The following is a 19655-nucleotide window of genomic DNA, read 5'->3' as shown; positions in this document are numbered from 1 at the left end:
AAGAAGAAGGAAAGCATCGCCCTCGAAACGTCATGATTAGAATAAAAAGAAGATTATGTCCTAACAAACTATTCTTTATTGTAAAAAACTATTTTTTATGCTTTGGGAGTGTATTTCAACTGTTTTAGCCGCTTCTCAATCCACTCATACTGCTGTGATTCTTGAGGTTGCCTCAAAATCTTCCTTCTTGGTACAACTTCGAGAGCTTTCTCCCAATCAGAGGTGTCTTTGAGTGTGAGTAAAATGCTGATCATTTGATTGATTGTGAGTGATTTCCCGGATCCAGATGTCCACTGAAGGTAGCGGTCGAGTGGTAATTTAGCCATCCGAAGATTTTGTCGTTTCGCCTTGGCCAACGATAGGGGTTCAGTGTTCCTCTTGTCCACCATTGCTCCCACAATGTACACATCATCTGGGTTGTATGAAGTCATCTCCTGCCGGCAGTGTGGTGTAAGGTACACGAGGCTCCTGTGATCAAACACTTCCAAATAGCTCTTCTCATGCACATTCATGGGAAAGTCTTCATCTAGCATTCGCGGAATGTGCTTCTGGAGCTGTTTTGCAGCATATTCTTGAGGATTAAAATTACAAAAGTGCAAATCAAAGGGATTTTCAGCCATTCTATTGTCTGCAAAGGCAAACATCAACTGTTTTGCACAATTGGAAGCTTCAGCGCGACTCATGTACTTCTCATACGAGCAATCAATCACAATTTTTGGTGCAAATTGCATGGCTCGTGTCAGTCGATTGTTGAACCACAAATTCATTGTGCTGTCGTAGATTCTAAGGAACATTGATGTGTAATTAAGTCCGTAAACTACGTGCTCTTCCTTTGCAATGGCATTTTGCTTTTCTTCCCTTTTCATTGCAATTTCAGCCTTTTCTTCTTCGCGTTTCCGCTTCTGGCTCTCCTTTTTCATCTCAATTTGCCAAAGAAAAGCATAAAACTTCTGACGAGAAGAGATGGTTTTAAGCTCAAGCAAATGATTCCAGTGTTCCTCCTTCATTTTACTGGGATCTGGAGCTCTGCGACCCTCCTGTCGGGCTACATCCATCTCCAGCATCAGAACTTTGAGTTTCCGCTCCTTTTCCGGATCATTTTCTTCGCCTTTCGGAAATGCAGCTGGAGTAGATGAGCTATATCTGTTTGGATATCGTTGCACTAATCTGCATTTGGTCATTAGGGCTTTTCTCGATGGAAAACTGAAAATCCTTGTTGATAAATTCAACATTTTCGCACTTTTTTTTTCAACTAAATAAATGAACAAAAAACTTCCCTTCGCGCGTGGATTGATTTGACATTTCTTCTTCTTCTTTTTGGGACATAACCTAATTTTTCGGAGTGATTTTTACTTGTAAACAAAGGGAAAATCGTGAAAATAAATTCTTTTTCTTGAAAAAAGTGATAAAATAAGTGAAAATGGGAGATCGATACAATATTCACAGCCAACTGGAGCATCTGCAAAGTAAATACATTGGCACAGGACACAGCGATACGACAAAATATGATTGGCTCACAAACCAGCACAGTAAGACTCATAAACAACAATCTTATTTACTGTTTTTATGTTAATCCTTCTTTATTTCCTGCTCCAGGGGACTCTTTGGCAAGTTACATGGGTCACTACGATCTCTTGAGCTACTTTGCAATTGCAGAGAATGAATCCAAAGCCAGGATGCGCTTCAATTTGATGGAGAGGATGCTTCAACCCTGTGGAGCAATGCCAGAACCAGAAAAACACGAAGATTGAATGAGATCTCATGGATTTTTATTCTCAATAAACTTGGATACACGCTCTATGAGAGTTTGTTGTATAATAGGAACGATGCTCCTGTTAGCCTCCACGAGATGGTCAATGATTGTGAGGAGTGTTTTCGTTTTAATGTTTCCGGATTGCCAGATTTCCGATATTTGCTCATGTGTGGACATCCTTGCCAGTGTAACAAGACCATGTTCTCCTGGATTGCAACTTGAAAGGCAGAGTTCTTCCTCTTCTCGTGTGGGATCCATGAAAATATTCTCTCCAGTGATGGCAACGTTTGCTGCTGTGGTAATATCAAACATTGGTATTCCAGCGTTAGCAACAGCTAAACCTGAAGCTATAATTGCCGCTGCTAGAGCTGATCCATCATCCTGTAGGACATTCACAAAAATATCCACCTGGAAATTGGGGAATTCGTGCCGGCAAATAGCAGGCTCCATTGCTCTTTTCAATGCCTGTGCCAGACTCTTTTCTTCCGTATCTGTCTGCTGACTTCGACGGTGGATGCTGGCAAAGGGAGAGTACTTAAAGTCACAGAACAAATCCCCATTGATTGAGAATTTGCTTTGTTTTGGAATCTCTCGTGGATCAAAGACTGAAACAATTACTTTTGTTTCTCCGCATTCAATGTAGGCTGATCCCTTGGCTTTGCTAACAACTCCACTTTCAATAACTGAAAAGAAATTAAATGTTTAGGAAGGAAATCAACAAAAATTAATTCATTTTCTTACAAATTTTCCGAGATTCCTTTCGGTTTCTTCCATCCCTGCGAATATTTCCTTCTTTCAGTAAAACCTTCAATTTCTCCTCGTAGTCCAGGAGGTAAATCTTCTTGTGCAGTTGATAGGAAACAGAGGATTCTGGTCCATTGTTGCGCCGGTAATCTATTGGCATTTTTATTGATTTTACAGAATATAATTGGAATAAAAAGGAGGCGCGGTACACGATTTCAGTTATAAAAAAAGTAAGGTTAGAAAACAAAAACATTTAGCTCCGTCGACTAAATTAGCCAATGTCGTATAACTTGGTGCAGTGTCACGAAAATGACGTTTTGAAAAAAACAAGATGGAGTGTTTAATAAGTTTTATTTATTAGGAAATATTGTAATTTTTAACGTTATCGTTAGAAAAACACATAAACCATATCATTCCACAGTATCTGTAGTGTTTGTTAGCCCGTTAAATGTGCACTCGCCGCGAGCTGGAGGTGGTTTTTCCTTCTCTTTGAGTTCGGGAGTTGTTGGTTGCGCGTTCACGTAAAAAAGGAAAATTCTTCCCCCTTCTAATTTTTATCGCATATTATAAAGTTAATTATTGTGTGCACCCCACGGCAATTAAATGTGCGTACGCTATGTCGAAAAACAAAATTATACATTCCAAAGCTGATAGTGATATTATAGAAATAAAATCAAAGGTGAGTCCGCGACACCGCCCCCCGTGTGATGTTTTCCAACGACTCACCAAGAGTCGGGCAGATTTCTCTTTTTTGCCCCTTTTTCTGCCTCATTCCCAATGTTTATCCACCTCATTTGCTCCTGCTCACAACCAGCTAATCGATAATGTGTCAATTGTTTGCAGTTCGATGCGGAATTTCGACGATGGTCCATGAAAAGATCCGACCAAGTGGGCTTCGAGGCCTTCTTCAAGCAAGTGGCCCACCTGCACAATTTGGGAAACCTCCAGTTTCTCCTCTCATACATCGATCCGAGTGACAATGACCTGCTACCCATTAACAATGATGACAACTTTGGTAGAGCCCTCCAGACATCTCGCCCCAATCTGCGGCTCATTGTCCAGAGAAAAGGTTTTTATTTGATTCTCTTTATACCCGCGTGAAATAGCCCCTAGCATAGACCCTGGAACCTTTGTGGTTCGTGAGATTCTTTAAAAGGCGCTATGAAAAGCCTTCTTTTTATTAAAAGTTTGATAACTATGTCTCTGACGCATAGTCTGTGTTAATTTTTAGAATTTTGTGATCTTTTGAGTTCAGAGTTTTATAATTAAAGATCCCGAAAAAAGTTATTAAATCCTTTTCATTTAACGTTACTACCTTCCTATTATAAAGGATCATTCATTTTTTACCTTCTACAATAAATTAAAAGAAAGATAAAATGTTTGCTCCAATACACAATCTGTGAACGTTTAAGGAATTCACGAGAGTTTCCGCGAATATACCCATAAAGAGAAACATAATGGTTAGAGATACCTTCCTTCTGAATCATAAGCACTCCACATGGTCAGGGCGAGAGAAGATCGCGACGGGAAATTGTGAGGCACTAAATAAGAAGAAAGAAAAAAAAGTGCCAACATAGTAAGGAGAATGGTGTACGCGCACAATCATGTTGATCTATTTTGCAACAATTGCCCGTTTGTTTAGCATATCGCTTGCATGGGAAGTGCAGATAAAACTGTAAAACGGTCAACTGTGCCGCTTGAGATAACTTTTCTCGCGCGCAAATCGCCCCAGACCCCAAAGCAAATATGTTGGAAAAAAAGTCGGACCTGCAGTAGGTACGCAAGTTGAGAGAGAATGAACTCCAAGAAGCCAAATGATGGCTTCCGCAAAACTTTTCTTCTATGTACATTTTATTTAATTTATGAATAATCGAGGAAAAATCATAGACCATAAACAATGATCTATATTTTCTCCTGAGTCACACATTCACGTGGATGTCGTTGGTGTGTAAAAAGTATATTTATTTTATTTACCTTTCTACGGGGTAAATATATTGTATTTCACATAGGAGAGATAACACAAAAAAAGCTGCGTTTTCACCTTCAATGGCACGGAGGAAGAGCAAATGCAACGGTGTGGTTGATTTTGCAGAGTGCTCACGGAGGCATTGAATGCGAAATTAATTTACGCCCCTACGTTGAAGTGTCTCGAAAGCTCTCTACTATGTGCTCGAATGCTAAATTACTTGTGAAAAAACTCTGGAACGAAGCTCCACCCCTTTCATTAGCAAGCGATGGCCAATAAGAACGCTTCGTCTAATTTTATTAGCCAATCAGACAGCTGAAACATTTTCTCTTATTAAATTAAATTTCATTTACAATTTATTTTTTAAATATGTGACTTGAATAAAATTTTATGAAAATTAGGCGTTGGTGCAAGGTTAGTTTGAATGGAGTATTGCTCCTTATTACCTTGAGTTTTTAATTTTCCGAAAAAGATTTATATTTTTCTGAAATTTCAATTTTTCTTATCTGAAAATATCAGATAAAAACACGAGTTGTAGAAAATGTTTAAACAAAAATGCAACAAATCTGTATTCAAATCAACTTTGCACTCAAATCCTTCCTATTTTATTTCTTTCTTTAAAAAGAAGAATGCAGTTTAGTGTTCTTTGATTGGTAGATAAATTCGTGGAAAGCATTCTATTGGTTATTTCGTTTTGATATGTAATCACCTGATTTGACTTTGATGCATAGTTAATTTAAACAGAGTATATAGCTAAATGTATTTAAAAAAGGATGATCTATATTTATGGAAAATTTGTAATAAACAAATTACTCAAAATGTCAGAAATTAAAAAAAAAATTAAGGATAAAAAGATATATTTCAGAAAATAAATTTTAATTTTTTTTGTTTCAAAATAAGCTTAAAAATCTTTTTAAATAAAAAAAACCTCAAATTTCTCTAAATAATTGAACCATCGCCTTAGATCAATTACAATACAAAGGTATCCATGCTAAAAAAACAAACGAGTTCACCACGTGAAATGTAGAGCAATAAAAAAGTTGGTGAATTTTATATGTTTGAAGAAGAGACTAATGACTTAATTTTTGTTGTTGCGTGTTCCCTCCCACAAATAGGCGACAGCCTCGAGGAGATTACAGGATATGGGACAATGAAGCCGCGCAATATAATCAGCAGCATTCTCGGGCAGACACCGGTTAAGGGCAAAGGGTTAGCCATTTCCAATCCCCACGACTTCCGGCAGGTCTCCGCAATCATTGACGTTGACATTGTGCCCGAAACATGCCGCCGGGTGCGCCTCCTCAAGCATGGGAGTGACAAACCGTTGGGTTTCTACATTCGCGACGGGACATCCGTGCGTGTCACAGCGAATGGGCTTGAGAAGCAACCGGGTATCTTTATATCGCGCCTCGTGCCTGGCGGTTTAGCCGAGAGCACGGGTCTCCTCGCTGTTAATGATGAGGTGCTCGAGGTGAATGGAATCGAAGTGGCGGGAAAGACACTCGATCAGGTGAGTGAATTAACATCTCTTTTAATGTTTTTTTTGCGCGCGCGCGAATATGGACCAGGTGAAAAAAGAGAAATCAAAATGATTCAAATTGCAAATGACAAGCAAAATGTTGCTCAATCGGAAGAGAAATTTTCTCTATCTCTTCATGATGATTTATTTTTCATTTTTTCATTACATTGAAATTGAGAAAAAAAAAGAAACTGCATTTTAGTAAATGAATTTAATTTTATATTTATATGTGCTATTGCTCAATTAATGCAAACCTGTTACATTTATTGAAAAAAAAATTGTTTGAAGAGTGTGTAAAGTAATTACTTTCAAGAATATTACGTACCTCTCTACCTATATTTAATAGTTGCATTCTTTCACGCATTTTGATTTTTATTAGGATTACTTGTGAGGTTTTCTGTTGAATAGGAGATTTTTTTTTATGGAATAAGAAGCAAAAATCCGTTGTTTGATTTAAAATTTAATGTTGTCACACTTCAAATTAAATTACTTTTGTTAATTGATTGATAAAAAGACCTAAATAGGTTATTTTTTATTAAGTTTGACTGACTTAATAGGCGCTGTTTTTACCTATAAATGTTTCTTTGAATAATATTCTTCTTATCAAACCCTTGGAGTTTTTTTTTGAATCTTTGAAGAAACAGAGTTTAGTCAGAAAAACAGAAAATGATAATGTCAAGATTCTCCGATTTTTCTTCAATATTTCCGTGTTCAGTTAAAATTGTTTTAGACTTTTTCTTCATCGGTTTCTTAAATTCTTTTGTCCAAATTGTTATTCAACTGAACCTGAAGAAGGCCCAAAACGTGGCCGAAACGTAGTTCATGCAGTAAATAAAAGCACCTGAAAACCCAAAGACTGCCTTTGAATTTTCTTAACATATCAAGATTCTGATTTATCGTCTAATGCAAAAGTATAGCATCATAATGCATTTTATCCAATCACTCGATTCAACAGAGATAAAATGAAACTCTTGTCTAAATATTTAGCAAAATATTGTTAAACTTCCTACTATTGTGCAAATTTTGTTTTGATTTCAACGCTCCCCCTGAACTCGCGCCTATTCCCGTTTTATTATTTATTTAACTTTTCCATCCAATAATATTGAAAAGAATTTTTTTAATGGAGGAATTTGCCCGTGACCTCACAAAGTATTGAAATCGAGTTAAAAATAAACGAAAAATAAATTGCGATTCATTTCTGCGTCATTCATAGTTCTGATTGTGAAGTAATTTATAATAATGAAGTTATCGAGTGCAACAATATAATTGATTGAGTTGGGTGAGAGCAATAGGTGGGGGGAGGATGTTTATTTAATCTCGTGGACAAAGTGGAGAGGCACGAGAAGAATACAAAATGAATTGCGGCGGCAACCTTGAGGGAGAAGAGGCTGATAGATGGGATATTTTCTAGTCTCGTCTCTTTTTTTTTGCGTTTTAAAAAAAATGTGTTGAATAGGTGACGGACATGATGGTGGCCAACAGTTCCAATCTCATAATCACAGTAAAGCCGGCGAATCAGCGAACAATAGCACCCCCGCGTCGTGGCTCATTCTCCCGGAATAGTCAATTGTCGAGTGGGTCGCAGCAGTCGCACCACACAAATATCTCAGATGATAATGATCAGGATGATCAGGACGATGTGGTGGATCTCACGGGGGCCGATGCATGCAGGTCCGATGGGATACTTCATCTCTGAATGAGGCACACACACACACACCCCTGGCTGATAGAGTCCCATAATTTGGCATGTTTTTTTTTTTGTTGGGGGGTAGATCATCATGAGAATGGGGCTAACTTAATGAAGAAGAAAAAAAAGAGAAAGAAACAAACAAATATCTTGTAGGGGATATTACTTAATTTTTTTTCCTGACTCTAAAGTATTTTTTTTCTCTTTTCTGAAAATATTGTACTTAGACCATTCCAGTTTTTGGGATCCTTTACTTCTCATTTATACATATATTATTATATTTTTTAATTATTAATTAATGCATACCAACTATTTTTTTTCTACTCACTATGTATTAAAAAATATATCATATTTGCATGTTGAGATTGTTGTAAAAAAAACATTGTTAAACTTATCAACTTTTACCGACAACAATCTGTACCTATATTATTAATTTATTAAAAAAAAAAAAGAAGAAAGAAAATACAAGAAAAATTATCTTTCCCCGTTCTGCCTTTTTCCGCGGGGAGATGAGAAAAAAACTGCGAAGATATTTAGATTGTGAAAATTTAAATGTATGTAGGATGGTATTATACTATTTGTTAGTTGAGGGGATATTCTCTTGAAAATAATATTAGAAAAAAAACATTTTTCCTTTTTTTTAGTAAGAAAATCAAATTGTAAGAAAAAATTTCACAAAAGCAATTGTAAATAAATATTAAGAATAAATTGTGCCTTTTGGACGAAGATTTAAAAAAAAAAGAAAGCCAATTGTTTAAGCGAGAAAACAAGATTTTACATTGTTGATAGTGGTATTCAAAATTTAAAAGAAATTTAATGAATTTGGCTATTAAAATTGGTAAAAAAAAATATTTAGAAATATTCACGGAGAAAGATTGCATGCAGAGTATATAGCGTTATTGAGGGAACTCATCCACAGATTGTTCTTCTGTCGCAAAATGAGTATTTTGGGTACAAGAATGCGTCATGCAGAAATGAATTTAATCAGCAATCCGCCCATATTTTTTTAAAAATATAAAAATAGTTGAATGAAAAATAAGAAAATAGTATTGAAAGTTGAATGGAAAAGAAAATTCTACAGGCTTCAGAAAAATGCAAGAGTTAGATTACTACATAGATATCGAAATAACTAACAAAACGTTAAAAAAAGACGAGGAACAATATTAATTAAAAAGAAATGTTAAATAAAAAGATAAAGGAGAAAATCGATTCTTTATGTAGTATGTAGGTGATATATCATTGATTTATTACTACACTGATCAATTATATTATTATACATACCAAATTTATTCCCTATGATGATATACTTAAAGACAAATTAAATTGCAGCTATTAAATTGCTATTTTATTGATTTTATGTATAAAATATAATTTTAAAAATCAAAATAATTTGTTTTCTTTCAATACACACAGAAAAATTATTCGCATCACTCAAGTGTGAGCGAATTGTTCGCACAAGTCAATGAGGGGTCGATTCTGTCAAAAATTTCGTCTTGTCTTACACTATGAAAGCTGAAAGATTTCAAAAATTTTATGAAAAATTTTGTTTCTTTACTCATTAAAAGAATATTTTTTTTATGATTCTATACTGATTCTTCAGTATATTATTTTTTATCACCATGACAGAAAGATTTGCAAGCTCAAACTGTCAAATTTTTTTGATTTTTAAGTTGTAAGAAAAGATTTTCAACAGAATTGACAACAAAACTTAAAGTATTAGTCATCAAACTAGAAATCTCAAGGAGGTGTTTTGATGTTTTTTTTTTGATTTTAAAAACGTCGGAAACAGATTTAAAAAGACTTAATATTTTTTTTTTAAAAAACGTTTTACATTTCTGTTTGAACGTTTAATGCTAATTTTGTATGTTTGAAGGTTCTTCAACCCTTAGCGTTTTATTTGCTAACATTTGACGATTGTTTTCTAAAGTTCGACGTTTTTTTTCAAATTTGCAAATTATGTTTTTAAACGTTTAATTTTTTAAAGTAATTTTTAGTATGAAAATAATTTGATTTGATCTCTAATAAAAAACTTAAACTCCCTGAATTTTTACGGGGTATTCAGACACACAAAAAACCCACCTTGACTACACCCCTGTTGTACTCGACGTACTCGCATTTTACAAAGACGAGTAAACTATCGTCAAAATCAACTAAACAACTCGTATTTTTTCAACTCATTTCTCTTTGAGTAACTTTTCTTTATTTAAAAGTTCTTACAACAATAAATTCTTATCAATTAATTAATTTCCCTTTAGCCAAGGGTCTTTTTTGATTTCTTCTTCCGCTTCTTTGTTGGCTCCTGCAATTCCTCCAGAGCTTCGTCATTTTCGCCCAATCTCTTCTCGCCACTGTGGGAATTACAAAGTCGCACTGAATTCAATTTATTTTAAGAACAACTTCCAAAGCAACGATTTCTTACCTCTTCACGGAGATAATTGAAGATTTATTGGCTGCCAATGCCTTCCCCCATTCCTCTTCAGTCCCCTTGATGGCGTACTGCGAAAGATTCTCCTTCTTCAGTCGACTCAGCTCTTTCTTTTGCTTCTTCTCCAACTCCTTGGCTGCTGTGGTTAGTTCATCCTCCAGGGATTCCTTCACAGGCTCCATCCCCGCTGTGTCTCGCTTCATTTCCTTACTTGTTAACTCCTCTTCCACCTTATTCTCCATCACATCGACAATCTGCTTTGTGAGCTTCTTGATGGCATTGTAGAATTTAGCCAGGATCTGATTAACGGGCATATTCAGCTCTTCTGCCACGGTGTCAATTGATTTATTCTGTAGTCCAATAGCGAGGAGGATGGCTTGCTGTATTGTATCAATCCCATCGAGTTTATTCTGGAAGTAAAGCATTCCCAGATCTGTCGTGAGGTCCACAATCAGGCGATACTCCACCTGATTCCGCGAATAAGCTTCCAAGCGCTGAATGTCGTGTGGGAGGAAGAAAGTATTGATGGCTGTTAGAGTAATCTTCTCCGCAAGAGCGGACTTTGAGGCAGCTGGGTTGTGGATTATGGAGAGTGCGAGGGATGAGGTGAAGGATTGAAAACTCTTCCCGAGAAGCTTCAAAATCCTCCGGCGGAAATCGAAGAAATACGCTGAAATCCATGAATCTGAGGCTGTTTTATCCGTTGAAAGGGGAGTAATCATTATACACGAATGTTCTCCAGTGAGATCATTCTCCTTCTGACTGAGGTACACAGGGACAAAGGAGAACTTCTTCCAGAATCGCAGCAATTCCAATGTGAGCCCATAGGATGTTCCAATGTAATCCAATTTTTCAGGACGACGCTCTGAGAGCCGTTTAAGGAGCGTTGGAACCTTCTTTCGGGGAGTAATGTTCTCCCTGAGGAGCCCCTCGTCGTCTACTACCTCAATACCATTGTCCTCCTCGTCATATTCCTCCTGATCCTCACTGAGTGAGACAAACTTCCCTTCGTAGTAGTTTTTCAGCTGCTTTACGGCCCTCTTGCCATATCCCATGCCCTGGTAGTTGGGATGTGTGGCTATGCGGACTATTCGTGCTCCAGCGAGTTTCGGGAAGTTTACGTCGTTGTACTGCTCGGATACAATCCATGGGATTAGGTCTCCTGCAGCCTTCTTCCCGCGTGCCATTGAATCCTGCACCGTAGCCACGGAGATTTCTCCCTCCAGGCACACCTGAATAACCACTAGAACTTCCGGCAGAGCGTCTTTCTTTGTAATTGGCCCCAAGAGACAGAACAAGTGATGCGCTGGAGCGTCACTCATCATTTGAATGTCATTCGGGCTGTTTTTGTAGTGTGAAGACACATAGATGGAGACAATTCGCTGCAGGAAGGCTTCTGCGGCTTTGTGGTAGGAAAATAGAGCATCTCGATCGACGTAGTAGAGCTCACAGGAGTCCGGAGGAGGACATCCACTATTCAGTGGTGGAACCACCGTGGCGTCCAAGCAGAGAAGAGAAGTCAGCCAATTTTCTACATCATCCCCTGGCCTGTATCGAATGGATTCTTCGAGTTTTATTGGTGGTGGTGCATTGCTGTCCTTCTGAAGTTGCGAAATGAGCTTCAAGCTCAATGATCTGCCCGTTCCTTCGTACCCATTAATCGTGGATGCCATAAAGACCAAATACTGCCCCAACATCTTCTTGACAATCGGCAGGGGGATTGCAGCTGCTTCATCAATCACAAGCAAATCCGCTGCATTGACTAAATGGCTGTCAAGTGGAGAGACGTACTGAATGGTTTGTCGCGTATTCCGGGTGATATTGATGCGAATGATGGCTTTCTTGAAGTCCGGATTTGTACTCCGGATGATTGTGTAGTCCAGATGTTCCTGATATTCGAGTGCGTCGAACCCTTTGAGGATAAACTCAAAGAGGGTGATCAAATTCTCCGGATGAGGGGAAGTTACGTACACATTTACGTAACCAAAGGCGATAGCTGCTGAAATTGCCAATCCCATTGCAGCAGACTTTCCCCTTCCTCGAGAAGCTGTCAAGGATGTTGGAGGTCTGGAAAGAAAATTAAATTACATCAAATTCCCTTTAAAAAAAAATCTTCCAAAAATCTCTTACTTGAGTTGTTTCTCAGCCAGAGCATCAATGAATTGTGCCACTGCCTTTGCTTGATCGTAGGTTTTGCAGAGTTTCACGAGAGGACCAGCTGGTGGGGTATCACTGAGACTCTCTTTGAGTTCAGCCAGAGCTTCATCATTTGCCGATTTGGGAATACAGGCTACGTCTACGGGGGTCACATCAGCTGTCTTTGAGCTAAATGGCAGCACTGTGAGATCGTCATTCATCAGCAAACACCTCCGGCAATCAGCAAGGGACAAAATGAGTCTCTCATTGAATCTACAAGTTACATCGCGATGTGCCTCTGTGCGGTATCTCTTGTGCACATCCATGCTCATTGTGTAGAGTTGCTTGAGGGAGGACATCTTCTTGAGCAGCAGAATAATCATACCACCCCCCTCAACTGTTTCAACCGTCCTGGCCAGCAAATTCGGCGTCAGGGCTTCAAAATCCTGTAGAACACAAACCCCATAGGTTCTACCAAGGATTGTATGAGTGTCTGAATAGTATCGCCCGTGAATTGTTGTCGAAATACGGAAAACATCAAAGAGATCCGCTTCATTGAGATCAATCTTTCCTGATTGAATTTTCTTCGAGCGCTTCTTCCCATGACTCGAAATTGCCTCATCTTTCGTCTTGTAGCACCACAACACCGTAGGGCGGGCTTTGGTTGTGGACTTTGTTAGCATATCATAGAGAATAGGGACCTAGAAGACATAAAAAAATCAATGGAAGTTCCTGGTAAAAGATTTCTGGCCAACTCACTTGATCTCTTGCTTTATCCCCGATGATGATGAACATTGTTCGATGCCCCAACTTGACACCATTCTCTATCATCACACGTATGCGATTATCTATCTTCTTTTTCACCATTTTCACGATTTTTCGAGCTTTTCCTGATTTTTTTTTAGAAAATTTATTTTCAATATAGAGCCTTAAAACGCACGTGCTGTTTGTTTTGATAGAGTTTTGAGGTTATGTTACAGCGGGATGTCCCAAAGTTTTTTTTCCTCACACTGACAGTCCCAAAAATTGTTTACGTTCCATGAAGTTGCAAAAAGTGCAAGGAAAAGGTTTTTTTGAGGATTTATTTAACATATTTCCTGGGATTTAAGGATGAACTTCCCACCTGTAACCTCACGAGCCTTTATGGCCATGCAGAATTTGAATGTGGGCGAATTGGCAATGTGTGGCCCACAAGAAATTCGCCCAATTCTTCCAAGTCTCGTGCGGATGACCCTTCTTCAGGCAACAGACAACACCCAGGAGTGGACAGAAGCACGAAAGCAGATTCTTTCCATCCTCGTTGGTATTGAGCATGCCAACAACATCGTGTCCATTCTTCAGATAAATTATCACGAATTGGAGGCGGATATAAAGAAGGAGCAGCAACTGAGGCAGAAGCTGGGAACAACACAGAATGAATCTTCACACTGTGTCTGCCTGCAGAATGGAGCTGCAATGGGATTCGAGAGGGCAGATGTGGCACGAAAGGTGCGTGTTGTGCTGTCGGAACTTTTCTACATTCAGGCACAAATTGCGGAGCAGAATCAGCAGGGAGCTGCGAGGAATACAACGGAATCCCTTGTGCGGGAGTCTGAGCTGTTTGACAATGAGATCTACTTGGAGGAGGTCACAGATATCATCTGCATAGCCTTAGCTGAGCTTCCATCGCTTCTCAATATTCAGGAGATTGTGGATATTTTGCTCTTTGTGAATAATGGAGCCAATGTGATCTGCTGGATTATTGCAAATATGCCTGATTGCTTCAAGGAAGTCACAGCTTCGTTGATATCCAATGGGGATGAGGACACAGCTGATGGGAAGCTACGACTACACGTTCTCACGGCTCTGTGTGAAATGAACCCCAGTCAGGCACTCTCGACACGAACTCTCTGCGTGGAATTGTCGAAGATGCCTTCATTGATGCTGAAGCTGAGTCTCCGTGATCCTCAGGATTTAATTGCATTCGTATCTGGGCTGTTGCTGGGCAATGATCAGAACACTCGTTCGTGGTTTGCACAGTTCGTACGGAGTAGTCAGAAGCGAAAGAGCGATGCCCTCCAGCTCGTGCGTGAGGAGCTCCAGAAGCAGCTGCAGAGTATTGTTGTGTTCTCCCTGAATTCAGAGCTTCCGGATGAGTATGTGGTGCAGGCATCGACCCTTTTGCGTCTCTACTGCGCACTGAGGGGCATAGCTGGTGTCAAGTTCAACGACGATGAAATTCATCTTCTCATTCAACTTGTCACGAGCAAACCACCTCCAACTCCGGCAGGAATACGTTTTGTCTCCCTCGGACTCTGCATGCTCATCGCCTGTCCATCGTTGATCTCCCAGCCGAATTTTGAGGCCAAAGGAATTGAATGGATGCAGTGGCTGATCAAGGAGGAAGCCTACTTTGAGAGCAACAGCGACATGGCTGCTTCCTTTGGGGAAATGCTCCTCCTCATGGCAATTCACTTTCACAGCAATCAAGTTCCGGCAATTGGGGAACTGGTCTGCTCCACCCTCGGCATGAAGATCCCCCTGAGACCCAATAACACGACGCGCATGAAGCAAATCTTCACTCAAGAAATCTTCACGGAAGCCGTTGTAACTGCTCATGCTGTGAAGGTTCCCGTGACAGTTAATCTCAATGCTGACATTTCGGGATATCTGCCCGTTCACTGCATTCACCAACTCCTCAAATCACGAGCTTTCTCGAAGCACAAAGTTCCCATTAAGAGTTGGATCTACAAGCAAGTCTGCAACTCTGCAACGCCCCTGCATCCAGTTCTACCTGCTCTCATTGAAGTTTATGTCAATTCTATCATTCTGCCCAATGCAAAGGGCCCTGTGGAGCACACGCACAAACCTCTGAGTGAACGAGAGATTCTCAAAGTGTTTGAAAATTCAGTTCCAGGAGCGAATTTTGATCACAAAAAACGAAGCTATACGTTTGAGTTTGAAATGGAAGCTCCGGATGCGAGTGAGGAGGAACTTGTTGGTGTTCCGAGTATCACATCACAGCTGCTGCTGCTCTACTACCTCCTGCTGTATGAGGATGTTAGGCTGAACAATATGGCCAATATCCTGCTCAATGGACGAAAGGTTAAAGCCTACACGATGGACTTTATGTCTGAGCTACCGATTAAGTATCTCCTGCAGCAGGCACAGAAGAATCAACGAAACTTTGGTGGTCTCTTCTCTCCACTTTTGCGCCTCCTGGTCACGCATTTTCCTCATCTCTGCCTCGTGGATGACTGGATTGCCGAAGAAACCATCACCCTGGAATCAACCAGCCGCAGTGTAATCACTGAGCTGAATGTTGTGGAAGCTTTCGAAGAGTTGGAGATTTCTTCAATTAAAGCTATTCGGCTCATGAGGAGGATGCTGAAAAAAACCCCAAAAGATCTCTGGCCATTGGCGGGTACATTTATAAAGTACTTCAAAAACATTCTCCGTGACGACACGCCGCGCCTCGTAACGGAGCTCTACAAGCAAGTCTGGGTGCGTCTCAACACCGTCCTGCCACGGCGTCTCTGGGCAATGTCCATCAATGCTCTCCTGCCGGAGGATCAGCTCATAAAGAACTTCACCCTGGCACAGGAGGCACCATGTGTCGATGCTCTGCAAGTGCTGCGATGCGATGAGAGGATTTTCCGCTGCCCTGATGCCCTTTCGATTGTTCTTCGCATCCTACAGGCTAGTCTTGCGGCGTCCAAGAGTCAACTCTCCCGACATATCCAGGATAAACCGTTGATGGAGAAAACGGGACAGATTCAGTCGGAGGCTGAGCGTGAAGAGCTCAAGATGGCTCTTGTGTACTCCCAGGAAACTGTGGCAGTGCAAATTCTCCTTGAAGCATGCCTCGAGACGGAGAGCGATCGAACGCTTCCGGGAAGACTTTGGGCTCTGCGGGAGGTGCGTGGTATCATCTGCTCCTACATCCATCAGGTGTTCATATCGGAGATTACGCTGGCAAAGTTGGTGATGTTCCAGGGATTTCACAGAGATCTCCTGAGTGTTGTGGTCAAAGGGATTCCCTCAATGCACGTGTGCCTACACTACATCCCTGAATTACTGAATATGCCCGAAATGGAGAAACAAATCTTTGCCATTGATCTCGCATCGCATCTCTCCATTCAGTACTCACTTCCCAAGTCGCTCAGCATTGCTAAACTCTGCATCAACACCCTGTCTACATTGCTAGGAAGTAAGTTCTCTCTCTCTCTCTCTCTCTCTCTCTCTCCGGATGCTGATTTAAAGGCTCTTCAACTTACCTTTCTTTGCTTCTCTTTGCAGTTCTCTCCGGAGATTCCCGTATTGAGATGTTCAGAGCTGTCCTGCCGTGCATAGTGCGCTTTTCCGAAGCATTCCCACCACTAATCGATGATTGTATTTTCTTCCTCATGCAATTGGGCAGGATTGCGGATTCTCAAGCAGCTCTTGGTCGTTCAACGGCACTCAATGCCAATGCCAGCGTTGAAGCGAAGAATACAACATCCGATGCTGAGAAACTCGTTGCTGAAGTTAAGGAAACCTTTTCAAATCTCCTCAAACATGCTGTACTATCACCCAAAATCTACTAAAGATCTAACTAAAGAATTAACGAGAAACTTTTTACTTAAAATTCTTTTAATTTCTATCATCGTGATCTTTTGTATTTAGCGATCTTGCTTTCATCCCAATTATTCTTCCTCCGAAGCTCTGTGAAGTCATTCTGTGGTTCCTCCAGGTGAAGTTTGTTGTTTTTCTTCCGGTATTGGTAGGGTAATCGTTTTGTCTTTGTGGACCATCCTTTGGTGGCATCTTGATTGAGGATCTGGTCAGGAGAAATGCAAGATTGTTGAATTTTCTCCTCTTCTGAGATTTCTTCGCTGTTCTTTTGATTTTTTCTCCTCTTTGGAGGTTTAGGACGCTCCACTTTGACTTCGGGAACATCTTCTTCCGCTACATATTCTGAGAAACCCCTCAGCAGCTTTATTCCACCTCCTTCGGCATCTTCCTTTGGGGATTTTTTATCTGTTGTGGATTCTTCAGTGAAGCATATTTTTTCAGCTACCAAGTCTGAAAGCTTCTTACTCATGAATTTCTTCATGGAATCCGTAACGGGTAGTTCTCGGTCGACTTCTTCAGGTTCCGGCAGGAATCTCTGTGACTTCCGGGGTTGTTTTTCTTCTGAAAGGAAGTTTTATTTAGATGAGACCTTTTTAGTCTTTTAGCTGGACTTACCTTTCTTGACACTCCCTAAATTTTTGAACATTGAATCTGTGAAGAATGATGTATCCACGGCTTCTTTTAACAAATCCATTTCCTGTTCATTTAATCCTTATTTTGCTTATTTTGTGTAGAATAAAACTTCTCACAACAATACCAAAACAATCAGCATCAACTAACCAAACAACTTGTCCCAATTTTGGGACAACACTGGCTGCATGTTATCCGTGTTATCAAATTTCCTCTTTTTCCTTCGATTTCTCAATGAAAATTGATTTTATTCCCCAAAATTGCTGGAAATTAAGCAAAAAATAAAGTTTTGTGGTGGAATAGTTCAAAATGAATAGCATTGGGGAGAATTGCAATGAACTGAAGCGTTCATATGATGCTTGCTTCAACAATTGGTTTGCAGACAAGTTCCTGAAAGGAAGTTTAGATGAATCCCAGTGTGAGCCTCTCTTTAAAGTTTATCAGCAATGTGTGAAGGTAAAATAACCCCCCGGACGATTGAAAGGTACCTTATTCAGCCCATGAATTCTTTTTCTTTGCAGAATGCAATGAAGGAGCAGCAAATTGAAATTGGGGAGGTTGAAGAGGACCATTTAGGATCAGACAAGGAGTACAAACCACCACCAGGAAGTTCTCAGAGTTGACAAACATTCTGGTACCTGCCCTGCTTGAGCCGCTACACTAGAAGAACCGAATAGAGTAATTTCTAGTCCAACTTCCACGCTTCCTGGCATAGTTATTCATTCCTTGTGGAAGTTCCGTTGCATTGTGTTTTGTGGAGTACAAGCGAATTATATTAATGTGCATTTGTACACTACCATTTACCTCTATTGTTCAGAATTTATTCATACTGCACTTCAATGCAAATAATTGTAACAAAAAGAAAATACATTTATGGAGAAAAAAAACTATCAATCTTTAGATGCTAATCCTTCCACATGGTGCGCAGCTCTCCTTACTTTCCAATTGTAAACTTCGAGAGCCTCTCGAGGAGACTAATGTACTGGGAGTGTTCGTAGAGTGTACTGAATTCACACAATTTATCCACAAACTCATTGCTGATGCCTTTCTCCTCGAGAAGATTCATCAGAAGATCATACAAGTAGCCATCGAGAACGTCTCCGGCAACAGCATAGTTGTTTTCCTCCTCATTCCATTCTCCATCGTAGAGGACGAGCTCATCAATCCCGAAGATGTCATCTGCAGAAAAAGATTGAAATTACTTTGTTAGAATGATGAAATATTAAACATAAAATATGTAATAAAACATACTGTATCCTTCTGCGTCCTCTGCTTGATTGTGGAGGAAGGAGCAAGTGAATGAGAGTGTCTGTTTCCCCCTGATGATGTCAATTTCAAATTGTGGCTTGCTCTTCATCTCCGCCAAATTGGGCTTATCCATTGAAGGATCAATCTCCGCCTCTTCCTCTGTATCCACTGTATGATTCACATTAAAGGATATCTTGATCCTGAATAAAGAAACTTAATTTAAATTCATTCTACTTTCAATTCTTTAAGTTATCCTTACGTTTCCTTATCTGTCTGCTTTGTAAGCTCTACTTCTGACCCATGAGATTTGACTTTGAAACCTTCGAGTTCCGTAGGAATGGTTTTTACTTTCTGGGCCTTCTTTTCAGCCACAATTTCTTCTGTTAGGAATTCCACGAGCTCCCTTTCGCCTGAAAGGATAAAATAAAACATTTTCCAATAAGAAAAATAACATGAAGAGAATTTTTCAGACTCCTCCTTTCCACCCAGGAGGGCTTTTCACATTGAGGTTATGTTTCCTTTTGGGGGAGTTCCTCGCTGAGTTTTCCTTGATTCAGGCCATGCAAGTCAATTACCTTTGGTGTGAATGAACTTTGCACCACAACCACAGGAACACCCGAAGCTGGGATTGCTGCAAATCATGGATTTGACTCCATTCACATCTTCCGGCTTCCGCGTGAGAAGTGAGATTGACCGGGTAAATTCCCTCCTTCCCAGCGATGAACGCAATGGTGCAGCTATGGTCCTCAGAGGAGCCATCCTGAACACAGACTTTACCAAGTTATTCATCCTTTCGCTCACTGGATTCAAACAGGATTTACGAAGCACCGGGTGGAAATGGAGGAATTTATTTCACAATTCTTCCCTTTTTTTTCTAACTCGCGGAGTTCCGTCGACTGCGCCGGACTGCGCAGCGTTTTTTCCGCGGAGAAAAAAATACTTATTTTCAGCAGT

General features: G+C 39.9%; 9 protein-coding genes across 11 annotated transcripts; 4 read left to right on the top strand and 5 right to left on the bottom strand.

Annotated features, from left to right (window-relative positions):
- Positions 1 to 53: 53 nt before the first annotated feature.
- LOC129793802 (mitochondrial ribonuclease P protein 1 homolog) lies at positions 54 to 1232 on the bottom strand. Its single transcript, XM_055834175.1, has one exon. It carries the CDS (start codon positions 1230 to 1232, stop codon positions 96 to 98), a length of 1137 nt encoding a protein of 378 aa, XP_055690150.1. The 3' UTR covers positions 54 to 95.
- A 58-nt stretch (positions 1233 to 1290) lies between these two features.
- LOC129793958 (splicing factor 3B subunit 5) lies at positions 1291 to 1798 on the top strand. Its single transcript, XM_055834504.1, has 2 exons — positions 1291 to 1529; positions 1597 to 1798. Exons 1-2 carry the CDS (start codon positions 1421 to 1423, stop codon positions 1749 to 1751), a joined length of 264 nt encoding a protein of 87 aa, XP_055690479.1. The 5' UTR covers positions 1291 to 1420; the 3' UTR covers positions 1752 to 1798.
- LOC129793831 (exosome complex component MTR3-like) lies at positions 1748 to 2808 on the bottom strand. The gene is made up of 2 exons (XM_055834274.1): positions 2495 to 2808; positions 1748 to 2436 (listed from the first exon to the last, which is right to left on the bottom strand). The coding sequence occupies exons 1-2, from the start codon at positions 2748 to 2750 to the stop codon at positions 1760 to 1762; spliced, it is 933 nt and encodes a 310-aa protein (XP_055690249.1). The 5' UTR covers positions 2751 to 2808; the 3' UTR covers positions 1748 to 1759.
- Positions 2809 to 3065: 257 nt separating this feature from the next.
- Positions 3066 to 9055, top strand: LOC129793839 (partitioning defective protein 6). Its single transcript, XM_055834286.1, has 4 exons — positions 3066 to 3176; positions 3341 to 3566; positions 5579 to 5973; positions 7439 to 9055. The coding sequence occupies exons 1-4, from the start codon at positions 3114 to 3116 to the stop codon at positions 7676 to 7678; spliced, it is 924 nt and encodes a 307-aa protein (XP_055690261.1). The 5' UTR covers positions 3066 to 3113; the 3' UTR covers positions 7679 to 9055.
- LOC129793750 (RNA cytidine acetyltransferase) lies at positions 8110 to 13200 on the bottom strand. Of its 2 annotated transcripts, none has more exons than XM_055834013.1 (4): positions 12990 to 13200; positions 12225 to 12931; positions 10089 to 12161; positions 8110 to 10017 (listed from the first exon to the last, which is right to left on the bottom strand). In XM_055834013.1, exons 1-4 carry the CDS (start codon positions 13095 to 13097, stop codon positions 9921 to 9923), a joined length of 2985 nt encoding a protein of 994 aa, XP_055689988.1. In that variant the 5' UTR covers positions 13098 to 13200; the 3' UTR covers positions 8110 to 9920. The 2 variants fall into 2 exon arrangements, with proteins under 2 accessions (XP_055689988.1, XP_055689999.1); XM_055834024.1 differs by having other exon boundaries at positions 9330 to 10039; positions 12990 to 13189.
- A 37-nt stretch (positions 13201 to 13237) lies between these two features.
- LOC129793742 (integrator complex subunit 2) lies at positions 13238 to 16836 on the top strand. Its single transcript, XM_055834001.1, has 2 exons — positions 13238 to 16419; positions 16509 to 16836. The coding sequence occupies exons 1-2, from the start codon at positions 13341 to 13343 to the stop codon at positions 16793 to 16795; spliced, it is 3366 nt and encodes a 1121-aa protein (XP_055689976.1). The 5' UTR covers positions 13238 to 13340; the 3' UTR covers positions 16796 to 16836.
- On the bottom strand, positions 16812 to 17626 carry LOC129793911 (uncharacterized). 2 transcript variants are annotated; one of them, XM_055834428.1, is made up of 2 exons: positions 17439 to 17626; positions 16812 to 17381 (listed from the first exon to the last, which is right to left on the bottom strand). In XM_055834428.1, the coding sequence occupies exons 1-2, from the start codon at positions 17515 to 17517 to the stop codon at positions 16852 to 16854; spliced, it is 609 nt and encodes a 202-aa protein (XP_055690403.1). In that variant the 5' UTR covers positions 17518 to 17626; the 3' UTR covers positions 16812 to 16851. The 2 variants fall into 2 exon arrangements, with proteins under 2 accessions (XP_055690403.1, XP_055690394.1); XM_055834419.1 differs by having other exon boundaries at positions 16812 to 17384; positions 17439 to 17574.
- A 3-nt stretch (positions 17627 to 17629) lies between these two features.
- On the top strand, positions 17630 to 18223 carry LOC129793966 (TP53-regulated inhibitor of apoptosis 1-like). The gene is made up of 2 exons (XM_055834516.1): positions 17630 to 17909; positions 17975 to 18223. Exons 1-2 carry the CDS (start codon positions 17763 to 17765, stop codon positions 18074 to 18076), a joined length of 249 nt encoding a protein of 82 aa, XP_055690491.1. The 5' UTR covers positions 17630 to 17762; the 3' UTR covers positions 18077 to 18223.
- A 29-nt stretch (positions 18224 to 18252) lies between these two features.
- Positions 18253 to 19650, bottom strand: LOC129793878 (complement component 1 Q subcomponent-binding protein, mitochondrial). The gene is made up of 4 exons (XM_055834345.1): positions 19277 to 19650; positions 18961 to 19111; positions 18705 to 18901; positions 18253 to 18632 (listed from the first exon to the last, which is right to left on the bottom strand). The coding sequence occupies exons 1-4, from the start codon at positions 19488 to 19490 to the stop codon at positions 18388 to 18390; spliced, it is 807 nt and encodes a 268-aa protein (XP_055690320.1). The 5' UTR covers positions 19491 to 19650; the 3' UTR covers positions 18253 to 18387.
- Positions 19651 to 19655: the final 5 nt, after the last annotated feature.

The sequence above is a fragment of the Lutzomyia longipalpis genome, chromosome 1 (genome assembly GCF_024334085.1).
Source record: "Lutzomyia longipalpis isolate SR_M1_2022 chromosome 1, ASM2433408v1".
Classification (NCBI taxonomy): domain Eukaryota; kingdom Metazoa; phylum Arthropoda; class Insecta; order Diptera; family Psychodidae; genus Lutzomyia; species Lutzomyia longipalpis.
This window is presented reverse-complemented; position numbering and strand designations above follow the sequence as displayed.

Excerpts from the sequence above, each read along its gene's own strand:
- LOC129793802 (XM_055834175.1), bottom strand. The coding sequence starts at position 1,232 with ATGTTGAATTTATCAACAAGGATTTTCAGTTTTCCATCGAGAAAAGCC.
- LOC129793958 (XM_055834504.1), top strand. The coding sequence starts at position 1,421 with ATGGGAGATCGATACAATATTCACAGCCAACTGGAGCATCTGCAAAGT. Across the intron at positions 1,530-1,596 it reads TTGGCTCACAAACCAGCACA|GGGACTCTTTGGCAAGTTAC; the intron begins GTAAGACTCATA and ends TTCCTGCTCCAG.
- LOC129793831 (XM_055834274.1), bottom strand. The coding sequence starts at position 2,750 with ATGTTTTTGTTTTCTAACCTTACTTTTTTTATAACTGAAATCGTGTAC. Across the intron at positions 2,437-2,494 it reads AAAGGAATCTCGGAAAATTT|TTATTGAAAGTGGAGTTGTT; the intron begins GTAAGAAAATGA and ends ATTTCTTTTCAG.
- LOC129793839 (XM_055834286.1), top strand. The coding sequence starts at position 3,114 with ATGTCGAAAAACAAAATTATACATTCCAAAGCTGATAGTGATATTATA. Across the intron at positions 3,177-3,340 it reads TTATAGAAATAAAATCAAAG|TTCGATGCGGAATTTCGACG; the intron begins GTGAGTCCGCGA and ends AATTGTTTGCAG. Across the intron at positions 5,974-7,438 it reads CGGGAAAGACACTCGATCAG|GTGACGGACATGATGGTGGC; the intron begins GTGAGTGAATTA and ends TGTGTTGAATAG.
- LOC129793750 (XM_055834013.1), bottom strand. The coding sequence starts at position 13,097 with ATGGTGAAAAAGAAGATAGATAATCGCATACGTGTGATGATAGAGAAT. Across the intron at positions 12,932-12,989 it reads GGGATAAAGCAAGAGATCAA|GTCCCTATTCTCTATGATAT; the intron begins GTGAGTTGGCCA and ends TATGTCTTCTAG. Across the intron at positions 10,018-10,088 it reads TCAATTATCTCCGTGAAGAG|TGGCGAGAAGAGATTGGGCG; the intron begins GTAAGAAATCGT and ends TAATTCCCACAG.
- LOC129793742 (XM_055834001.1), top strand. The coding sequence starts at position 13,341 with ATGAACTTCCCACCTGTAACCTCACGAGCCTTTATGGCCATGCAGAAT. Across the intron at positions 16,420-16,508 it reads CCTGTCTACATTGCTAGGAA|TTCTCTCCGGAGATTCCCGT; the intron begins GTAAGTTCTCTC and ends TTCTCTTTGCAG.
- LOC129793911 (XM_055834419.1), bottom strand. The coding sequence starts at position 17,517 with ATGGATTTGTTAAAAGAAGCCGTGGATACATCATTCTTCACAGATTCA. Across the intron at positions 17,385-17,438 it reads TTTAGGGAGTGTCAAGAAAG|AAGAAAAACAACCCCGGAAG; the intron begins GTAAGTCCAGCT and ends ACTTCCTTTCAG.
- LOC129793966 (XM_055834516.1), top strand. The coding sequence starts at position 17,763 with ATGAATAGCATTGGGGAGAATTGCAATGAACTGAAGCGTTCATATGAT. Across the intron at positions 17,910-17,974 it reads TTTATCAGCAATGTGTGAAG|AATGCAATGAAGGAGCAGCA; the intron begins GTAAAATAACCC and ends TTTTCTTTGCAG.
- LOC129793878 (XM_055834345.1), bottom strand. The coding sequence starts at position 19,490 with ATGAATAACTTGGTAAAGTCTGTGTTCAGGATGGCTCCTCTGAGGACC. Across the intron at positions 19,112-19,276 it reads AAAGTTCATTCACACCAAAG|GCGAAAGGGAGCTCGTGGAA; the intron begins GTAATTGACTTG and ends TTATCCTTTCAG. Across the intron at positions 18,902-18,960 it reads AAGCAGACAGATAAGGAAAC|GATCAAGATATCCTTTAATG; the intron begins GTAAGGATAACT and ends TTCTTTATTCAG.